Source organism: Acyrthosiphon pisum, chromosome A1, assembly GCF_005508785.2.
Source record: "Acyrthosiphon pisum isolate AL4f chromosome A1, pea_aphid_22Mar2018_4r6ur, whole genome shotgun sequence".
NCBI classification, from domain to species: Eukaryota; Metazoa; Arthropoda; class Insecta; order Hemiptera; family Aphididae; genus Acyrthosiphon; species Acyrthosiphon pisum.
This window is the reverse complement of record NC_042494.1, coordinates 119,806,337-119,824,797: the sequence shown is the minus strand read 5'-3', so window position 1 is coordinate 119,824,797 and position 18,461 is coordinate 119,806,337. Positions and strand designations below refer to the sequence as shown.

General features: G+C 28.2%; 2 protein-coding genes across 5 annotated transcripts in view; one reads left to right on the top strand and one right to left on the bottom strand.

Moving 5' to 3' along the window:
- Positions 1 to 373: 373 nt before the first annotated feature.
- Positions 374 to 18,461, top strand: part of LOC100573884 — a 20,837-nt gene continuing 2,749 nt past the window's right edge. Inside the window, exons 1-3 of one of the 2 annotated variants that reach the window (XM_029488161.1) lie at positions 374 to 579; positions 3,127 to 3,363; positions 11,866 to 11,958. In XM_029488161.1, the coding sequence (XP_029344021.1) occupies positions 507 to 579; positions 3,127 to 3,363; positions 11,866 to 11,942 (387 nt within the window). In that variant the 5' untranslated portion in view covers positions 374 to 506 and the 3' untranslated portion in view covers positions 11,943 to 11,958. Of the gene's footprint in view, positions 580 to 3,126; positions 3,364 to 11,865; positions 11,959 to 18,461 lie in introns of those variants that run through there. The other variant, XM_029488160.1, reaches the window with a different exon arrangement.
- On the bottom strand, positions 5,107 to 12,838 carry LOC100166914 (double-stranded RNA-specific editase Adar). 3 transcript variants are annotated; one of them, XM_029488159.1, is made up of 5 exons: positions 12,629 to 12,838; positions 10,056 to 10,197; positions 6,898 to 7,671; positions 6,203 to 6,828; positions 5,107 to 6,144 (listed from the first exon to the last, which is right to left on the bottom strand). In XM_029488159.1, exons 3-5 carry the CDS (start codon positions 7,612 to 7,614, stop codon positions 5,736 to 5,738), a joined length of 1,752 nt encoding a protein of 583 aa, XP_029344019.1. In that variant the 5' UTR covers positions 7,615 to 7,671; positions 10,056 to 10,197; positions 12,629 to 12,838; the 3' UTR covers positions 5,107 to 5,735. The 3 variants fall into 3 exon arrangements, with proteins under 3 accessions (XP_029344019.1, XP_029344018.1, XP_001948877.2); XM_029488158.1 differs by lacking the exon at positions 12,629 to 12,838 and adding an exon at positions 10,318 to 10,575; XM_001948842.5 differs by lacking the exon at positions 12,629 to 12,838 and having other exon boundaries at positions 10,056 to 10,413.

Sequence of the window (18,461 nt, the reverse complement as noted above, 5' to 3'; positions counted from 1 at the left end):
GTTTAAATTTTGTATGGGATAATAATTATTTCTTCATATAATACCTGGGCACCTGGCTATTATTAAATCGAGTAAAAATGTTTTGCGTCACGGTGAGACGCGCGAGCAGCAAGAGTCTATGGGCTTTGACGCAAGCCGCGGTTTAGCTACCCCTGAATTATGTAGCATATTATATAAATATACAAGCTGAAACCGTCCACTTCGTTGCCCGTTAAATGTACTATCTCTATATGACTCAAACTTTGTTCAATTCGTTATTTAATATTCGGTGTATGGTGTTTAAAATTAATTTTAACTTTTTTGTTGTCCGGAATAAAAATTCTCGTAACAAAGTACCGATAAAGACACGACGCGGCTTTTAATAATATATGTTGATTTATATAATATGGCGTCGTTGTAGGAGTAGAGACACGAGCTCGGCATCGTCGAACTGGAACGCAACAGCGACGTCCAGCGACGGGAAAGCGATTCTGTGGAATTTAAACACTGGCGGGGAATACGAGATAATGGTGACGTGCCGGGACGAGATGAGCGGTGAATCAATGTTCAGCAAGTCCATACTAACAAGTCGCTCGAAAGGTAGGTATATAAGTGTTTTTACTAATTATTACAATAATACTATATACATCATACGAAATATTATATTAACTACATTTCTGCAGTGGTTGATACTGAATTTACATGAAAAAATGTTTAAAAAGGTAGCAATCGGTGGAATTTACATCGTAGGCTGTAGGTATACTCAATATATACGACTATTTAAGTCTGTATATAAAAATGAATGTATTTTTCAAGGAGGCTTTTACTTTATAAACTTAGAAAATAGAAACTACGAAACCAATTGATATCAAATTTTGCACACATATATATTCTCCGATACCTGGGGAGTGTTTATAGCACCTTTATAGGTTGCTAATTGCTATACGCCATAAGGTGGCTCACCCATGAATTTCGTTTTTGCTCACAAAAATCGTACATTTTTTTTTTTTGTGTATTTATGGGTTTGACATTATGGTTATTGTCCAAATGTTTATAGGTTATAGATTTAAAACTAGTCGGCTAATGTTGACGAAAAATTCAGAAATTATGTAAAATAGCTTGAACCACGTTCGAAATCATACTAAGTGCTATTTCCAATCAGACACAGGCAGTTATACTCATCTCGTTTGAATTACCTATCGGTTCACAGTGAAGTACTATAGTCTGGTCAAAATAAACATTAAACTTTGGAATAGGTAATTCGCATAGAGCTGAAAATTGGCAAGGCTGGGCATTAACGAGTTAAATATTTAAAGTTAAGTTAATAAGTTAATTTTATATTAACTTTTTAACTTAACTAGTTACTTTTGGCTTTTCATTAATTTAACTGTTAACTTACTAAATTTCTTTTTTAATTAACGTGAAATTAATGAGTTAATTTTTCATTTCAAGAATTAAGTTAATTTTGTTTTTAATTTTATTATAATTCACTATTTCGGTCTATTTTGTTTTCATGTCAAAAAATATTTACCGTGAATTGTTTAAAGTAAAAAATGTGTATCATTCGAATCTAACTAATATGGAAATACTGTATAAAGTATAAGCACTATAGTATATAATTTAGTTTTGGTTTAGTAAAAATTAAATACTATTAGTCTAGTGTTGTATAAACAAATTAACTTTTTTTTAACTTAATAAACAGTTAACAAAAAGTGTGTATTAACTTTTAATTTAACTGAGTTAACCTTTAGATCAATTAACTTTTTACTTTTTCTTTTTGTTGCATATTAACTTAACTTAACCGAGTTAAAAAAAATCATTAACTTGCCCAGCCTTGAAAATTGGTAGTTGGTACACACCTTAGGTAACTCATCCCAAATGAAATCTCAAAAATCTCCATTCATCCTATTGCTGTTAATTTTTTTGTTCAGGGTCAAAGGTTACATAAATAGTTTCTTTTCATTTATCTCTTAAACTTTTGTCTTTAAGTGTTCTTGTAAAAACTACTCAAACAAAATTTGCAATAGAGTAATTTTCTATAAAAAATGACTATTGACTACCTATACTATTTTTACTTATGAGTAACAATTCATCAGTTATTGTTATTTCAATAATTATAAATACCGGTTAGATGAAGTGGGGTAAATGCATAACCGGGGTAAGTGCGATTTCAGAGTTCAAATAAATAATACCTATATCAATGGAGAATATATTTTACATCGTATTGTATGGGATCGAGAAGAAACATTCAATTCAGTCTTTGATAAATATATTCATTACGTACCACGATTAAAGATATCTTAAAGATACTATCTTTAATGGTATTACGTACCAGTGATAATGGATAAGAAGCTAATTAATATTCAGAGAATTTTTCAAGTTCATCCTCATGCGTTGAAATAGTAAAATAGGGGAATAGAGGTAAATAAAGTACGGATATTTATCTTTTTTTAAATCACAATAACTCATGAATAATAAAATGACATTTTTCTAAGCTGATTTTACAAAAACACTTAAAGTTTAATAGGTACCTAAATGAAAAAAAATGAATTTTGTGACCTTTGACCTTGAATAAAAATTGAGCCGCAGTATGATTGATGAAGACTTTTGAGATTTCATTTTTGATGAGGTAGGTACTCATTTGATTTTTACCAATTTTCAGATATATGTGAATTATTCCAAAATAAACTTTTTTTTGTCTATTTTGACCGGATAATACGCGGTCCCAATTTTCCCATGAACTGAGGTATAAACAAATATAATAACATGAAAGTCATGTTAGACAACGATATATTATCTAGGTAGTTCGTATTTCGTATGTATATTAAAAGAATATATTATTATAAATAATGTAAATAGCCATTTAAATTTTAATATTTCATTAGAAATAAAAAACCAAATAAAAAGGAATAAAGTCCATCAAATTTCAAAGCACTCCGGAAAAAATTATCGTTAGGGTAAAAATAAAGTTAATTGTATTTTTTACATTATAAAACCCGACATTTTTCATTTAAAAATATAGGTTCCGGAACCGGCTCGTTTTCAGTCCCTTAACTATACCTATAGTAATATAATAAAATGTAATTTTTAATATTTTGCGATTTCCGTTTTTCTATAAAACGATTGTTATTATCATTATATTTGTAGAATCCACCGGCCGGTCGACTGAAGAATTGCGCGAAAAATCTTCAAGTCTCGTCGTTGATAACCTGCACCCGTTCGACATTCGAGTTGAACGCTCTGGTACCGGTTACAATGTATCGTGGACGATGGACAAGTCCAGCGTTGAACATCGCGTCAAGCGGTACGTGGTGAAGTGGTACGATGCGCGCGATGGCTCAGAACTCGGGTCGGCGTCAACCGCGGCCAACAAGAGATACATAGGTAGGTGAGATTTGACGCATAGGTAATATACCTATCAGAGTTCCTACTATTATTTGACACTTTTAAAGCATAAATATATAACATTATAACGCCGTGAACAAATATTATTAAAATTAAACCCACTGTGATTATATTATATACCATTATACCATCGTTGACAAAAAAAAAATATATCGACCTGTCTTAATCACCACTATAAAGTATCAGGTAATATAGGTAAACTATTAGAACCATAATACAAAATTTCATGTTTCATCCAAATTTCTATTTCGTTCTGCGTCTGAATCACGCATAGGCGCATAGTGCATACTATCAAATACTATATACAATAATACAGGACCCTATATTAAAATAGTGGCGAACAATTTGTTATCATTGCCTCCGAGATTGTATATAATTTGCATATACCTATTTCCCATGTTAATCATAAGGAGTAAAATAGGCAACTATTTTAACAATCTCGGGGGGCAATCAATATGGTAATATTTTGATGAGAAATAGTTCCCCAGTATTTATATGCCAGTGTCCTGTATTGTCGTATAATATTACATATTTTAATTACAAACCTTAAGGGGATCAGTGTCGATTTTTCGAATTTTCCGCTGTTTTAAAATTATATTTTATATTTAAGCTGCTAATTTAATTATAAATTATAATACTTCTCTATTAATCTAATGCACAATACCTATTTAGGGGGGGGGGGGGTTAATACGGTGTATTATATCGAAAAAAATTACTTCACAGGAATTATCGGGCCTTGTAGAATTTTCAGATTTTGAGTTTTTTTTTTTTTTTTTTTTTTTTATCTGAAAGAAGACCTCCTACAGGTTGAACACCGATTTTTAAATTTATTTCAAATAATGGTAAGGTATAATTTGTAAAAAATATCTTAACATTGTAAGTTTTCAGATTAAAATATTGATAAACGGACGTCAATGCAGTCTGTAGGATGTTAGTTGAGTAAAAATGATTAAATTTAGTTGATTCTACAGAACCGGATTTTTATTCCCGTATAACGTTTGGCATTGGAACTGGGCGCCTTAAATTAACATACTCGTATTGTATTCTTTTGTAGATTTTCTTCAAGAATATAGATATCTTTGTTACTAACTTAAACATAGTTTTTTTTTAAATTATTTAAAGGGAATTATCCCATTGCTTCTTTATTTAATAAGATTACCTTTATGTTCCAAGTTTTGCACATTGATATCTTTAGTGGCGTAGCCAGGGTTGTGGAATGAGGGTGGTTTAAAGTATGAACTAAACCAAGTTTTTTAGTTTTCGTAAATAAATAATACATTTATTAGGGGAGAAATGTCAATGGTGGGGGGGTGTTCACACCCCTACCATGGCTACACCACTGGATATCTTCATCATTCACAATGGTAAATAATAACCTTGATTATAAATATTAGTAATAATCAATAATAGTAATTAGTAGTTTTCACAATGTTTGGCCGTTGAACATTTGCAAATAACAAATGAAATATATCAGACTAGTCAACACTATTCGTTAGATAAGAATTATTTTCATGTAAGAATGGTCTAATTATTAATCAAAATATCCTTCATCAAATAAATTGTTAATTAATTGTACAAGATTGACACTACTTATTTGATAATTTTTTTTTTTACGTTGAACCTATATTTATGATATTTAATTTAGGCTGTTATTCCCTAGATCTTGGTTAATATATAAAGTACAACCATGTAAAAAATACCTTTTAAAGTATTCAAAATGTATGCATAGAAATACTAATTTTAATTTTTAACTTCAAAATCATAATACAAATTGTATTTAAAATTAATAATTTAATAGAAAAAAAAAAATAATAATTCTTTAACTATTACACATTGTAAGCATTACATAATATGTATTTATTTTTAAAATTATTTAAATATTATATGCATACAAATAATTTAATACAAAGGTGCTTTTAATAGTGGTAAGCCTGTCTTAAATATTCTGTAACTTAAATAGGTACATAATTTACAATACATTTTGTATGTTTATTTTTTGTACACACATCTGACCTCATATTATGTTATAAAAGAGGTTAATAAATTAAACAATCATACATTATTATTAAGAGAGAGATATCAAATACTATTAGTAGAAGTGAGGTTTTACATTTTTGAAAAATCAAATATTTACTCTAAAGAACAGTCAAAGAGAAAATCAATATTTTCAGTAATAAATTAAAAATGGTTCAGTCTTAAATATAAATGATAATAACCGTTTGATAGAAACTATTTATAAAATGTAAATATAAAGAAAGTTGAGTGGATTTTTTATTTTTCTCTTAATAATTTTTTATATAAAAATTGATCTAAAGTAAATTATTCTTAGTAAAAATATTCAATGCATATTATTATGTTATTATATCAATTTTATTTATTGCATTACCAACATTTAATTCAAAACTTTTAAGTTCTTCAGGCTTATGTACCCAAGTCCCAAGTTTTAATGACTTAAATGTTGATAATAATTCATTTTTAGCAGTTACATAATTCTTATTTTTATTTTTCAATGAATCATAAAATATATTTGTTTCATTATCAATAAGAGTTGATAAATTATTTGTAGCATTACACAGTTTAATATATTCTTTGGCCAATGAGGTTTTACATACTCTAGACAACTTATTTTCAACTGTTCTACCCATACTTCCTTTAATAATTTCAATTTCTTCATTTATAATCCAATTTACACAGTGAGGTGATAGTGTAACAGATCTACGAGGAAGTATACCGTAACCACGAAGTTGAGGTTTCTGCAGTCTATAAGTAAAATATAGTTATGTAATAGAAATTTTAACATAAGCAAATTGTTACTTACTTATAATTTTGTGGTAATTTATCAATGCTGTTTTCAATACGACCATAAATTGTCCGCTTCATATGATTTATGTTGAACATACTTCCGATCGATATTGATTCTAAATAGATGGGTTCAACAAAATTTGATAATAAATTGCCTTGAAGTCCAAGTACATTCCATCGTGTTAGTTTGTCTGAACATGACATAGTAACAAGGCGTTCACCCTGAGCAACACCATCGTATGTCTGAACTTCTCTACCAAATACAGATACAGTGCCTGCACCATTTTCGATTTTTGATCGTAATAAACCACGGTTTAAACGATTAGACTGTTGTTCTGTATCACAGAAACTGAACACTCTAGCTTCACCACACGGAGCCGTGTTTATGTACAAGTGAAATGCTATATCTTCTACTAATTTGAACTTACATTTTTTATCATCTGAGATAAATATAGAAGGAAGGCCCTTCACTGATTCCATGAGTTCTTTATAAAAGAATTTCAATAGGCATCTGCGGGTTAATATTTCTGCATGGCAATCATGTAAAGATTCACCACTTAGGCTCAAATAGTTACCAGATAAACATTTTGTACCAGTAGCTAAACAAATTACTTCTGCTGACCTCAAATCATCTTTGGTCATCTATATAAACAAACAATAGGTAAATTAATACACATTAAACAATTAATTATTTACCAATAATTCATTTACTTTAATAATACTTGCAATGACTGAGTATTCTTTAAATTTTATTTGATCAAATTCTAATTTTTGGTATACTATATCTGTAATTCTAGCAAAATGATCAATAATTTTAGCATCATTATAATCAGTACGCAACATTTCTATTTGAGTTTTGAACTTATTATCTATTGGCTGCACATCATACAAGGATTTTAAAGCATTACGACATGCAATTTCTTTTGCTTCTTTTTTACTTTTCCCATAACCTATGTACTTATTACCAGAAACAATGACACTAATTGTTTCTAATATGCCATGGGACTGCTCGTGTTCGTATATCAAGGTTTGTCCTGGAAATATTTCATGTAAGATGCATATTGCTGATGTTTGATGTTCAGCCACTTGATGTTCTATTGCAAGTTTTTTTGATAGTGAGTTTTCTATCATATCTTCAGTACATTTTCTTTTCCTAACTTGTATATCACTTTCTACAGTATGATTAGCCTTAGAACTAGTACCATGATTTAAAGAGTATAAATTGAAGTTCTTTATTGCATCTATTTTAGCTTTTTTTTTTGAACACCCACATCCATCAAACCGAAGATTGTTTAAATATAATGAAACCTTGAAAGTAGGCAAATGTGAAGGTCCCTCACATACAAAAGGAGACCACTCATGATTAGATTGAGTTTCATTGAAATCTCTTAATAAAGTTGTATTTTCAGTATCGATTGGCTCATCCATACTTGTAAATAGTGTCAACTTAACTTACCAACAATAAAAACCATAATTTTTTGAAGTCTATAAAAAAAACATTTGTTTCAATTATAATTATATAAAGTATTTTATTAGGTGCATGCAAAAATTAAAATGATAAACAAATAAGTAACAAAATATACATCTATAATTATTAATATACAATAGTCTAACAGAGGCCGGGTTTCATGCTGGATTGCACAAAACATTTAATGAATCAATAGTGAGCTCATGGGCCTTAAACAAGATTTAGTGATCCACGATTGGATCATTAAGTTTAAGAAATTTTTTATGCAACCCAGAATCAGCCTTTTATGTGCAAATAAGGAATTGAGACTTACATTTGAGAAACCAGTTTCCATTTTATGGAAATAAATAACTCAATAATTATTTTATTCTCACTCCACTCAAAAACTAGATATTGTTCTACTAAAATAAATACTTAATCAACCAATGCTACTTTAACAAACTATATATTTTACTTATATTACAAATATCAACTTAAAACAAACTTTTTTTTGTTAAAGATTTGTACCTAACATTGCATAAAATTATAAAAATTATTTGTTAATATATTACAGCTGGGATTTTAAAACGAGTATAATTAAATTATCAGATTTTAAATTTAAACACTTCTAAAAATTAAAAATTACTAAATAACTCAAACCAATTAGGTTAAAATCTAGTAACTGACATATTTTAACGTTTAACTCAAATTATTGGTGTTGATATAACTATTAATAATTTTGAATAATTAACTTTCTTAAGTATCTGCTACATGAAAGAATTCTTATCTATAAAGGAGCTGATTGCTGAACGTCTTAATGATTTTTAGTACCCAAAAATAGTTACAAAAAAAAAACAACACATCATTGCAGTAAAAGTATTTGTATTTGCTCAGAATATAAAAATTAAGAAAAATGTTGGGCTGCAAAAATAAAATAACTTTTAAGTATCACTTTTATATAGGTCACAAATAGAATACGGACCACAAACACTTTTTTTACGGACCCTGAGTAGTTTTTAAATTTTTATAATACAAATATAAAACTATTAGTAGTTTAGTATATATTTTATATTTTTATTTTTATATATATATATTTTTCAAACTAAAAATGAAATATTTTCTTGTATAATTGTCTTTTAGATTCTGAGAGGAGTGAGGAAGCTAGTGGTTTTACAATGGTGGTTATTTTTTACTCACTTTTGTGCACCTACTGTATAGCAGAGTGACATCCATTTACCCACTTTTTTTAGAATAATTTTTCTGTCGTAGGTAATAATATTAGTATAATAAATAAATCAACTAATATAAATATAAATTAAAAAAAATAAAATGTGTACCTATTTATTAACATATTATGTAAGTCATTAAAACTATTTGGGACCGAGGAAAATTTGATATGTTTCAATGCGGACATCCATAGAAATTAATTAGGGAGCCCTGCAATATACCGTGTATTTAAAGAATTAAATTTCCATTCGGGTATAATATTATGTATTTCTTTATAAGTATTGTTATAGGTATACACTAGGTATTTGTTGTATACTCTAGTAATCTAGTACCTACACTCACCAACACACTCCTGATGCCTACACTATACTGATGCAATGACAACGGTACACTATACAAAACACAGATCCGATGTTCACCATCCGGCTCATGCCTCGTTGACACCAATTTATATGAAATTAATAATTTTCCTATCTTGATTTATAAAAGTTGTTATTATAAATATCAGTGCCAGGCTGATTTAAATTTAAATTATCATCATTGTTAATTAGTGACAACCCACATTTATAACTATTTCCGGTTTCGTAATTCATATTATAATCATTAATTATTAATATGCCTAAATACATTTATTTTGATATATAGTCATATCTAGTCACTTCTAGTAATTATTATTTCAAATCGAACAATAGGTTGATAGGTACTCGAATATTTGATCAACTGTATGCCAAGTGCCAACAGACCCCCCCCCCCCCACATCCATGAGATAAGCTTAGTAGACATTACAAGACAATAATAATAATAATAATATGTCTAAGGATAAGAAAGGTAAATAAGCGTGCTTAGGAGTATTAGAGTGGGAGGATATTATAATATTTCGAAATAACGGCGGAATCGGGATTAAGAATTAATATCATTATTCATGATAAATTAACGTACTTTACCATAATAGGTACCATGGGAATTATTATTTATTCTATCTCGGCGGAGGCCGAACGAAAGTCAATACAATAGCCACAATATGTCGATATCCTGACCAGGACGAATAATATAGGTACCTAGGTAAGTATTCACATCCGTCGGGATATTTAATGCGTGAAAAACTAACAAATAATAATATTGTAGGTACAATAATATCCGCCACCAAAACACAACACTAACAACTATACCTAATCATTAATGCATAGGTACTTACGCTGAACAAATGTCTGGTTAATTATAACAATATAACTTGTAGTTGAGTTGCGCCGTTGCGGTGTAGTAAACTGTGGACGAACGACAGCCCATCGTGATCAGATTTCGATTTCGAGATTTATAGGTACTTTATAGTCACGAGTCTGTTATTGTATCGATCGGTAGACATAGAAATACGGAATAAAAAGTTTATATTATATTATTATCTATAAAAATCGTCTACAGTACTATTAATAATTAATATTATGCTGTAGAATTCGTACACCATAACAATGGGCAGAAATTCGTTCAGTTTTCAACCAGAGAAAAGATTATTCCGTGCTTCAAGCAAAATATACTAAATACATGAAAAATGAATAGGTATGTCTACAACTTTTTGATACGCATAGTGTTCGTTAACTGCTTCACATCCCCTCCTCCTCCCTTAGTCATTCACCATCCATTCTGTGGTTCGCCGCTGTATGTTGACCGTGTAATTTAACGGCCAATGAAATGAGTAGAACTACGACTATGGTTGGGAAGGTTGGGATGCGCTAACCAGACTACGCCTCGTATTGTGGCTGACATACCTGATTCCTATCTGTTTTGTCATGATAGTATGATACTATATACGATTATACAGATTACTGGACGGTCCGTGCTAAAATCACCTTGACTAAAATATAGTGGCGATCAAAATAATATATTGTTATCATTGCTCTCCAAAATTGTATATAATTTGCCTATACTTTGCCAAACTGTTCATGTTAATCGTAAGGAGTAAAATAGGAAAGTAGGAAACTCAAGGTGGATATCATAGAACAATATAGAAGTGAAATTCGATCAGCTGATTGGGGTTTTGTTTCCCTATGATCAGCTGAAGTCTGAACCTCCGAAAAACATGGAAACGTTTCCGTGCACCAACTTGATGCATACCCTGTTATAATATAGAGGTGTAAACACTTTAACCACTATATCCACCTTGAGGAAATTGTTAAACAATGTCGGGGGGCTATCAATATTTTAATTATATTTTGATAAGAAATAGTTTGCCAGTTTTATATGCCAGTGTACTGTATAATATTGTCGTAAATAGTATTTGCTTCAAGTTCAACAGAACCGAAGGTTGAGTCGTGATAAGAAGTGATAAGACGATCTCAGACGCATAGAACTATAAACCAGAGTTGATTAAAAACATGATTTTTTTAAAAAAATCAAAAAAACTGTTTTAATCGTTTAAAACATGTTTTGTTTAAATGATTTTTTCAACTGTTTAAAACATGATTTAATCGAGTTTAAAACAAAATATGTAATTTATTTTAAAAAAAAAATTATTTATTTAATATCTTAATTTTTTTAGCTTTAGACCACGAACTAAGATATACCTAAGGGCTTAGGTATATCTTAGTTTGTGCTTTAGACTTAAAAATCGTTTTTGATAGTAAATAATAATTGATAACAAAATACTGATATGTTATCTACATCGTGATAAAGAATAATATAATTTTAATATTTTGGCGGGTTTGCGCCACAATATTTCCGAATATGAAATATGATACAAGTAAGAAGTATAGGTACTGTTAGTAATTTGAATAAGTGAAATCAGAAATTATAATTATAAAATATAAATGTTATAAATTTCAAATTTGTTTATGAAACAAAAAAAAATAATAGATAGGAGTTGCCAGTATGAACTTATAAATTATAAGTTATAAATTATGTTATTCTGTTTTAAACAACTGTTTTTTTTATGTTGTTTAAATCATTTGTTTTAAACGTTTTAAACAAAACCATGTTTGATTAATTTAGATGTTTAAAACATTTTGTTTTAGCTCTGCTCTGCTATAAACTAATGGACAGCGTCTACCACACCACCTTGCATATAGTTCAAGGGGACGAGATAGAGTGAGAGAAAAGGAACTATGCGTTTAGGAATATTATAATAATATATAATTATATAATATATATAATAATATAATAAGATATAATGATATATATCATGAAAAACCATTTACATTATGGTTTTTCAGCTTGTTTTTGTATACAGATTTGAATTTTTTAATTTATTATCTGTGTTATTATTTATGGTTATTATTCTGATGCATAGAGTAATAATATTATATTACGCCGGTGAACTGATAAGAATTTAAGGTCGATATGATTATAATATATCAATACAGTAGACATATTATACATATATATTTATAGACATCCATGACTATGATCAATACTTGATATTTCCGGGTGCTCAAACGGTCGGTAGAAAGAGTTTATTAAACAGTTGGATTAATATCTTTATTGGTTCTTTTAAGTGTCGCGGCATCGAAAAGTGAGTCATAATTTGACGGCATTTAGTTAATCAGTTTAGTGTGTTGTCCATCAGGAGCGCTTAAAAAGACCCATTATCTGTATTATAGCCGTACAATAAGCATTAAAACCTAAATTTTTATTTTTGAGTTTTGGATCTAAATCTAATATTTTTGTGTGCCTAGAGTAAGTTATCAGACCTACCGATAAACTCTTATTAATTCTTATAAGGATTAAGGATTCTTAAATTAATCATAATAATAACTTAAAATACGCAAACGTACTTACGTCTTAGTTGTATTAACTTATTAATTTGTTTTTAGGCGCGTCTGAAGATATACGAATATATGAATGAATGGGAAGGGATCAAAAGTTGAATTACTTTTAAAATTCGAATGAAGGTTGACATTGTTCGACTGTTTCATTGAATTTTTTGGAATTTGCAGGTAGTCAGTTGGTCGGTACTCGGTTGCTCGAAAAGTGTTTAAAAACAATTAATTTAATAGTATATGTATCTTAAGTATATAGATATCAGAAAAATGAACCTTGTATTTAAAAAATGTGAGTTGTGTGCTCTTTTAATTATCTTCAAAAAAAAAATAGATACATTTAAAACTGCCTGTATAGAAATCATTAAAGTTCGTCATCCACTCAAAAATATTACGAAATAAAACAAACAGTACTTGACATCCATTAATTACCTAATTTATTATAAATAGGTATGTAGCATAATTAAGAAAAAAATTAATTAACTGTTTTCAGTAGATAATATTTACCACAGGTCAGTGAACGTTATTCCTTATGGCTTATTTCACAATAATTTATCTTTTTTTATAATGTGTTATACTGTTATTTATAATTCAAAACAATTAAACGTCCGTGCCAGTCGTTCCACGAACCCAGACATTTCGATTTCGTTTAAAAAATTCGCATTACAAATTCACAGTAGCTGATCCACGTGACCGTGTCGTACAGATGATAACAATATTAATATTTCAGCTTATTATCTTATCGTCTCATGTATACAAAATAATGTCAAGCACGGCTATATAGTACTAACCAATAAAGTTTTAGCATTTTTTTTTTAATCTGAATTTTTTTGACGGACGTGATGTTATTGTTTAGACGGGACTACGGGAGTCAAGGTTCCAAGATAATTATTTAGTTCCAGGATATTTAGCTGAACCTTTTTGCGGGATTGGTAATTGATTCAGTATTATTTGGATGTTATCGGTTTTGCGTAACGTATAGTTATTGTGTACCGATTTATCATCATTGGTCTTAATTTTCGAACGTTTTGTCCAGGCAAAAATGTTGTCAATTGATTTCTTTAAGTTATCAGTTGCAGTGAGCTGACTCTTACGTGTCGAAAAAATTGCCTTGTCGTTGGCAAACATAGCCAGTGGCGTGGCGAAAGGGGTCTAAAATTTGGGTGGTTGGGTGGGTATTGGGTAATGGGTATTTATATTTAGCATATAATATACTGTGCACAATATATTATAGAATTAATGAAGTACTAATGTAAAAAAAGGTTGGCAAATGGGTACCGCTTTCCTGTTCATTAGGTGTCAAATGGCCGGTCATTGTAATAAATGTGTTAAATGTTAATTCAATGATATAAAATCATTGTGCACCAAAACTATAATTACTATAATCTATAAGCCTATATTACTATAAGTATATTTTATAATATTGCTATTAAAGTAATTTATAGGTACTAACAGTAGGTATGTTAAATGTACTTTGTCGAAAACATTTAATTTGTTGTACTTTAAAAGTTTTATGTACCTACCCACGAATAATATTTTTAAATTACAAAAAAATAACTAAAAACGTTATTTTTTGTTTAGATACATATCTAATTTTATTTTAATTTGAACTTAAAATGTCTATAAAAATAACTGTGTGAATATATTTTTAGAGATTTGGGTTACAATATCAACTATTTATGAAAAACTATGTTTTAATTTTTCAATCATTAACTAAAAAATTTATAATTTTATACATTTTAAATTTTTAACTACAATATAATTTGCAATTTTTCGTCATTTTCTTTTCATCACTTATATTTGAAAATGTTTTATTCGTTTCTAGCTGAAAAGTATATTGCAAATTTTCGAGACTGATGAATTTCATCAAAATTCTAACTAAAATTAATAATTATTGAGGACTTTTTTTTAATTTCACTATATTATAACAACTTTTTGAACTGTCCCTATTACATTTTCAAGTTTATTGCCCTATCAAACATTTTTTACTGACAGCAATTAAAAAAACAATTGCTTATACAGCTATCAATAGTTCAAAATAAATCAAAATATTTTGCCAATATTCGGTAAGACAATTTCATGTACCTAAGTATACGGTTATTATTTCATTATAAATCGATTTTGATGAAAATTGGCTTTGTGCAAAAATTCTCATTTTAGATTCTGTGTGGAGCGATGAATTTATATTGATATTGGTTTTTTTTTTAATTTTAAAACTGTTATCACCTTTTAGGACAGTAAAAATGCTTAGATTTTCTTCAAAAGTATATTTTCTGATAGGAAAATGAATACTTTGGGGGTCTAAATTCTAAAAAATTCTAATAGTGTTTGAAAAAGAAAAGAAAAATTAAGAAAAATGGGAGTTTTTACGCAAAGATGGTTTTCAACAAAATCGATTTTGGTTTTTGGTATAACTCTACAAGAAATGACCGTAGATACATGCAATTTTTACTGGTTGTTTACATTAGCATTTTATATGCACAATACAATTTTCAAAACATACTAATTTGTTTTGAACTGTTTACAGACATTTTCAGTTTCCAATTTATTTTAGTTTTTTTTTTCTACGAATGTCAATAAAATTTTATTTGTTGGGTAAAAAAACTTGAAAATTTAATATAAGGCTCAATGTTTATTTTTACAGTGAAATTTGTAAAATATTAAAAATCCAGTTACAATTTTTTTCCATAAGTATTTAAAGTTCGGATTTTGACAAAAAGCGTAAAACTCATTGTGTAAATTATTTTGAGATAATAATTCCTAAAAATTTTTCTTTTTAAGTCTAAGATTTTCAAATTTAATCCAAGATTTTTTATAAGAGTATCTACCTTTATCAATAAAAAGATTTCTATAAGAAAGTCAAATTAAATTTTTATGAGCGTTTGAAGTTAAAATGTTTACAACATTTGGATATTTACTCGACTTCACATGTAACGATTTTCTTATTTTGTTGTAATTCAAAAACGAATAACCATAGATTCTTAAAATGTATATCATATGTTTATTTTATCAATTCCTATAATTGAAGCTATGTATGTTATTAACTTCAAATACGTTTTAAGAATGTACTGTCAATGTACCTATATATAAATGTTAAATAAATAATAAACATAATTTAATTTAATGCATTTTTTTTTTCATAAAATATTGGGTGGGTGGGTGGGTGGTTAGAATACAATCTTTGCTCCTTTTGTCACAATAGCTCGTCTCGTACCTACTGAACATAGCTAACTTTGTGTTGTCGTCGTTTGGTTTATCATCCATATAGAGAAGCACCAGTAGGTATACAGAATAGATCCTAAAACCCTACCTATTGCGGTATTCCACCTGATATGTCTTTCCATTCGGTTACCGGTTATGACCGGATGACTCGAAATAAATGTGACTTAAAATTGTTGCTAATTTTAGATTCTGAGCGGAGCAAGGAAGCTATTGTTTTTACAATGGTGTTTATTCATTTATTTTTTTATTTATATTTTAATTTTTTTTATTTTTATATCCTGTATACAAAATTTCTTCCAGAAGGAGTGTTTCAATTTCAACATATAATACCTTATCTTTTAGCAAATTGGATCAAGATGGTACTTTAGAGAGGTCATTTTTCGATATTTTCAATAGTTATTTAATGCCACGGGAAAAACCACCTAAAAATGGGATTTTAATTTCTAACGCTTTGTTTATCACCATAGAAACGAATAAAAAATTATAATATTTTAATATTAATTCAACTTACATGATAAAATAAATAATAACAAAATATAAAATATCTAGACTGACAAATCGTCTCCGCTCAGAATCGTTTTTCTTATACAATGATATTATATCATTGAATTCAAGTCTAATACAACCATTATACAATGATCCACTTGTAATCTACTGTACAGTAGAGTGACATCCACTTACTTGCTTTTTTTATGTATAACGTTGCATAAAGTTTTTTTTTTTAAATATTTTAAAAATTAAAAGTTGTTTTAACCTAACCTAACTTAAAACAATCGGCATTAATTTCAACACATGCTTTTATTTTCCCATCAATTTTTATTTTGTACGCGATTTTTTTTTTTTATGTTTCACGTTGTCAAAATTGTTTTCAAAATATTTAAAATATTATCAATTAAACATTTTTGTGCCTTATAAGTCCTGTGTTAAATTATGAATAATTAGTATTTGATTTTTTTAATTTAAATTTTTCTCTATGATCATCAATTAACTCTATTAATAATATTTATTTATTGTATTATCAAAGCTGGGCAAGTTAACCAATTTTTTCAACTAGTTAAAGTTAGTTTTATAACGTTACTGAATTCGAGTAACTAAGTTAAGTTACAAATTTTCATGAAAATAATAACTAAGTTAAGTTAAACCTTATGTTACTTTTATTTTTTAAATACCTTTAACTTACTCATTAACGTTTTTTTATCTCATCGGAGGAAAACAACTAGTTTTGGTATAAAGTAAAACAAATTAATAACAAATGCACAGACTATACTATAGTCTTTATATTTTATTTCAGTATCGGCACTCGGTACTATAACACATTAATGCTCAAAGGATTACATTGACGAATGACTAAATTTACTGTTGGAACTTGGAACCCTCGTAGTTACACACTCACACCAGTTGACACACTACTACATAAGCTGATATTAATATATTATATAATATAGAGACTTAAAAAGTTGACAACAATTAATTCTTATATATTATTTTCTTTATATCCCAATATAATATTAAGAGAATAATTATTTAGAGTGTAGTTTGTAGAAAACACCGCATAAGTATCAGTAGTATCACCGTATCAGAAATTACTAATTAGGTCCGTTCTGGAAATTGTATTATTAGTTATTACCTACCTATCAATGTACACAGTACACTAGTAACAATGTAACATAAATCTTAACTGTTGTCATTTTATAGAAAATATAAACTTCCTAGTTATATTCCAAATAAGTAATAAATAAATAATAAAAATCACTATTCACTATAATAGTATAATACTACCATTTAATAATTACAATATGTCTAAATAGAATATTAATCATTAGTATATACTATATACTATATACTATATACTATAATAATATGTACTATGATATACATACCTACAATCGTCGGTAGATATACCTCCGTCGCGGTTCTCTTAAATATCAATGCAAATAATATACAGTTCATAAATTACATAAATCATAATAGGAAATTTCGTAAATAACTTTTTACAAATAACTTTCATTTTAATAAAATAACTAAGTTAAGTTACAATTATTTATAAAAATAAATAATTTAGTTGGTACTGTCTAATTAAGTTATTTTCTACATTCTATTTTTTTTTAACTAGTTAAGTTAAAAGTTACTTTTTTTGATAACTTTTAACTTAACTTTTAACTTTTTAACTAGTTACTGCCCAGCTTTGGTATTATATCACTCTTTCAATAATATTTTCACAATATTCATCACTTTAAAAATGCTTACCTATTGAAAATATATAAGTACTTCTAAATTACGTTATAATATCGATCCCGCTGGCCGCCATAATAGGTTCTATTATTGTAGCCAATTTGTTATCGCATAATGCTAAATAAATTTTCTAGTGCGTCCTGGTTTAAACGATTAGTTGGTATATTGTAAAATCAATGCCCAATGGTATTGGTAAAATAATTCGTGGGTATAAACTATTAAGCTATTTTGACGTATAGGTAGCCTGGTAGATAATTATGGTAAAATCTTAATCATAAAGAGAAAATAAAATATTTTAAGGTTAGTCCTAACTCCTAATTATACAAATTAAGTATCTACTCTATGAATGTATCTATCAAGTATAGTTCGTGTACTCTTCCGCTCGCTGTAACTCACTG

What these genes read in the sequence shown, in the direction of transcription:
- LOC100166914 (XM_029488159.1), bottom strand. Translation starts at nt 7,614, where the DNA reads ATGGATGAGCCAATCGATACTGAAAATACAACTTTATTAAGAGATTTC. An exon ending in TCATTGCAAGTATTATTAAA is followed by an intron (nt 6,829 to 6,897) that starts GTAAATGAATTA and finishes TTGTTTATATAG; the next exon opens with ATGACCAAAGATGATTTGAG. An exon ending in AAATTACCACAAAATTATAA is followed by an intron (nt 6,145 to 6,202) that starts GTAAGTAACAAT and finishes TTTTACTTATAG; the next exon opens with ACTGCAGAAACCTCAACTTC.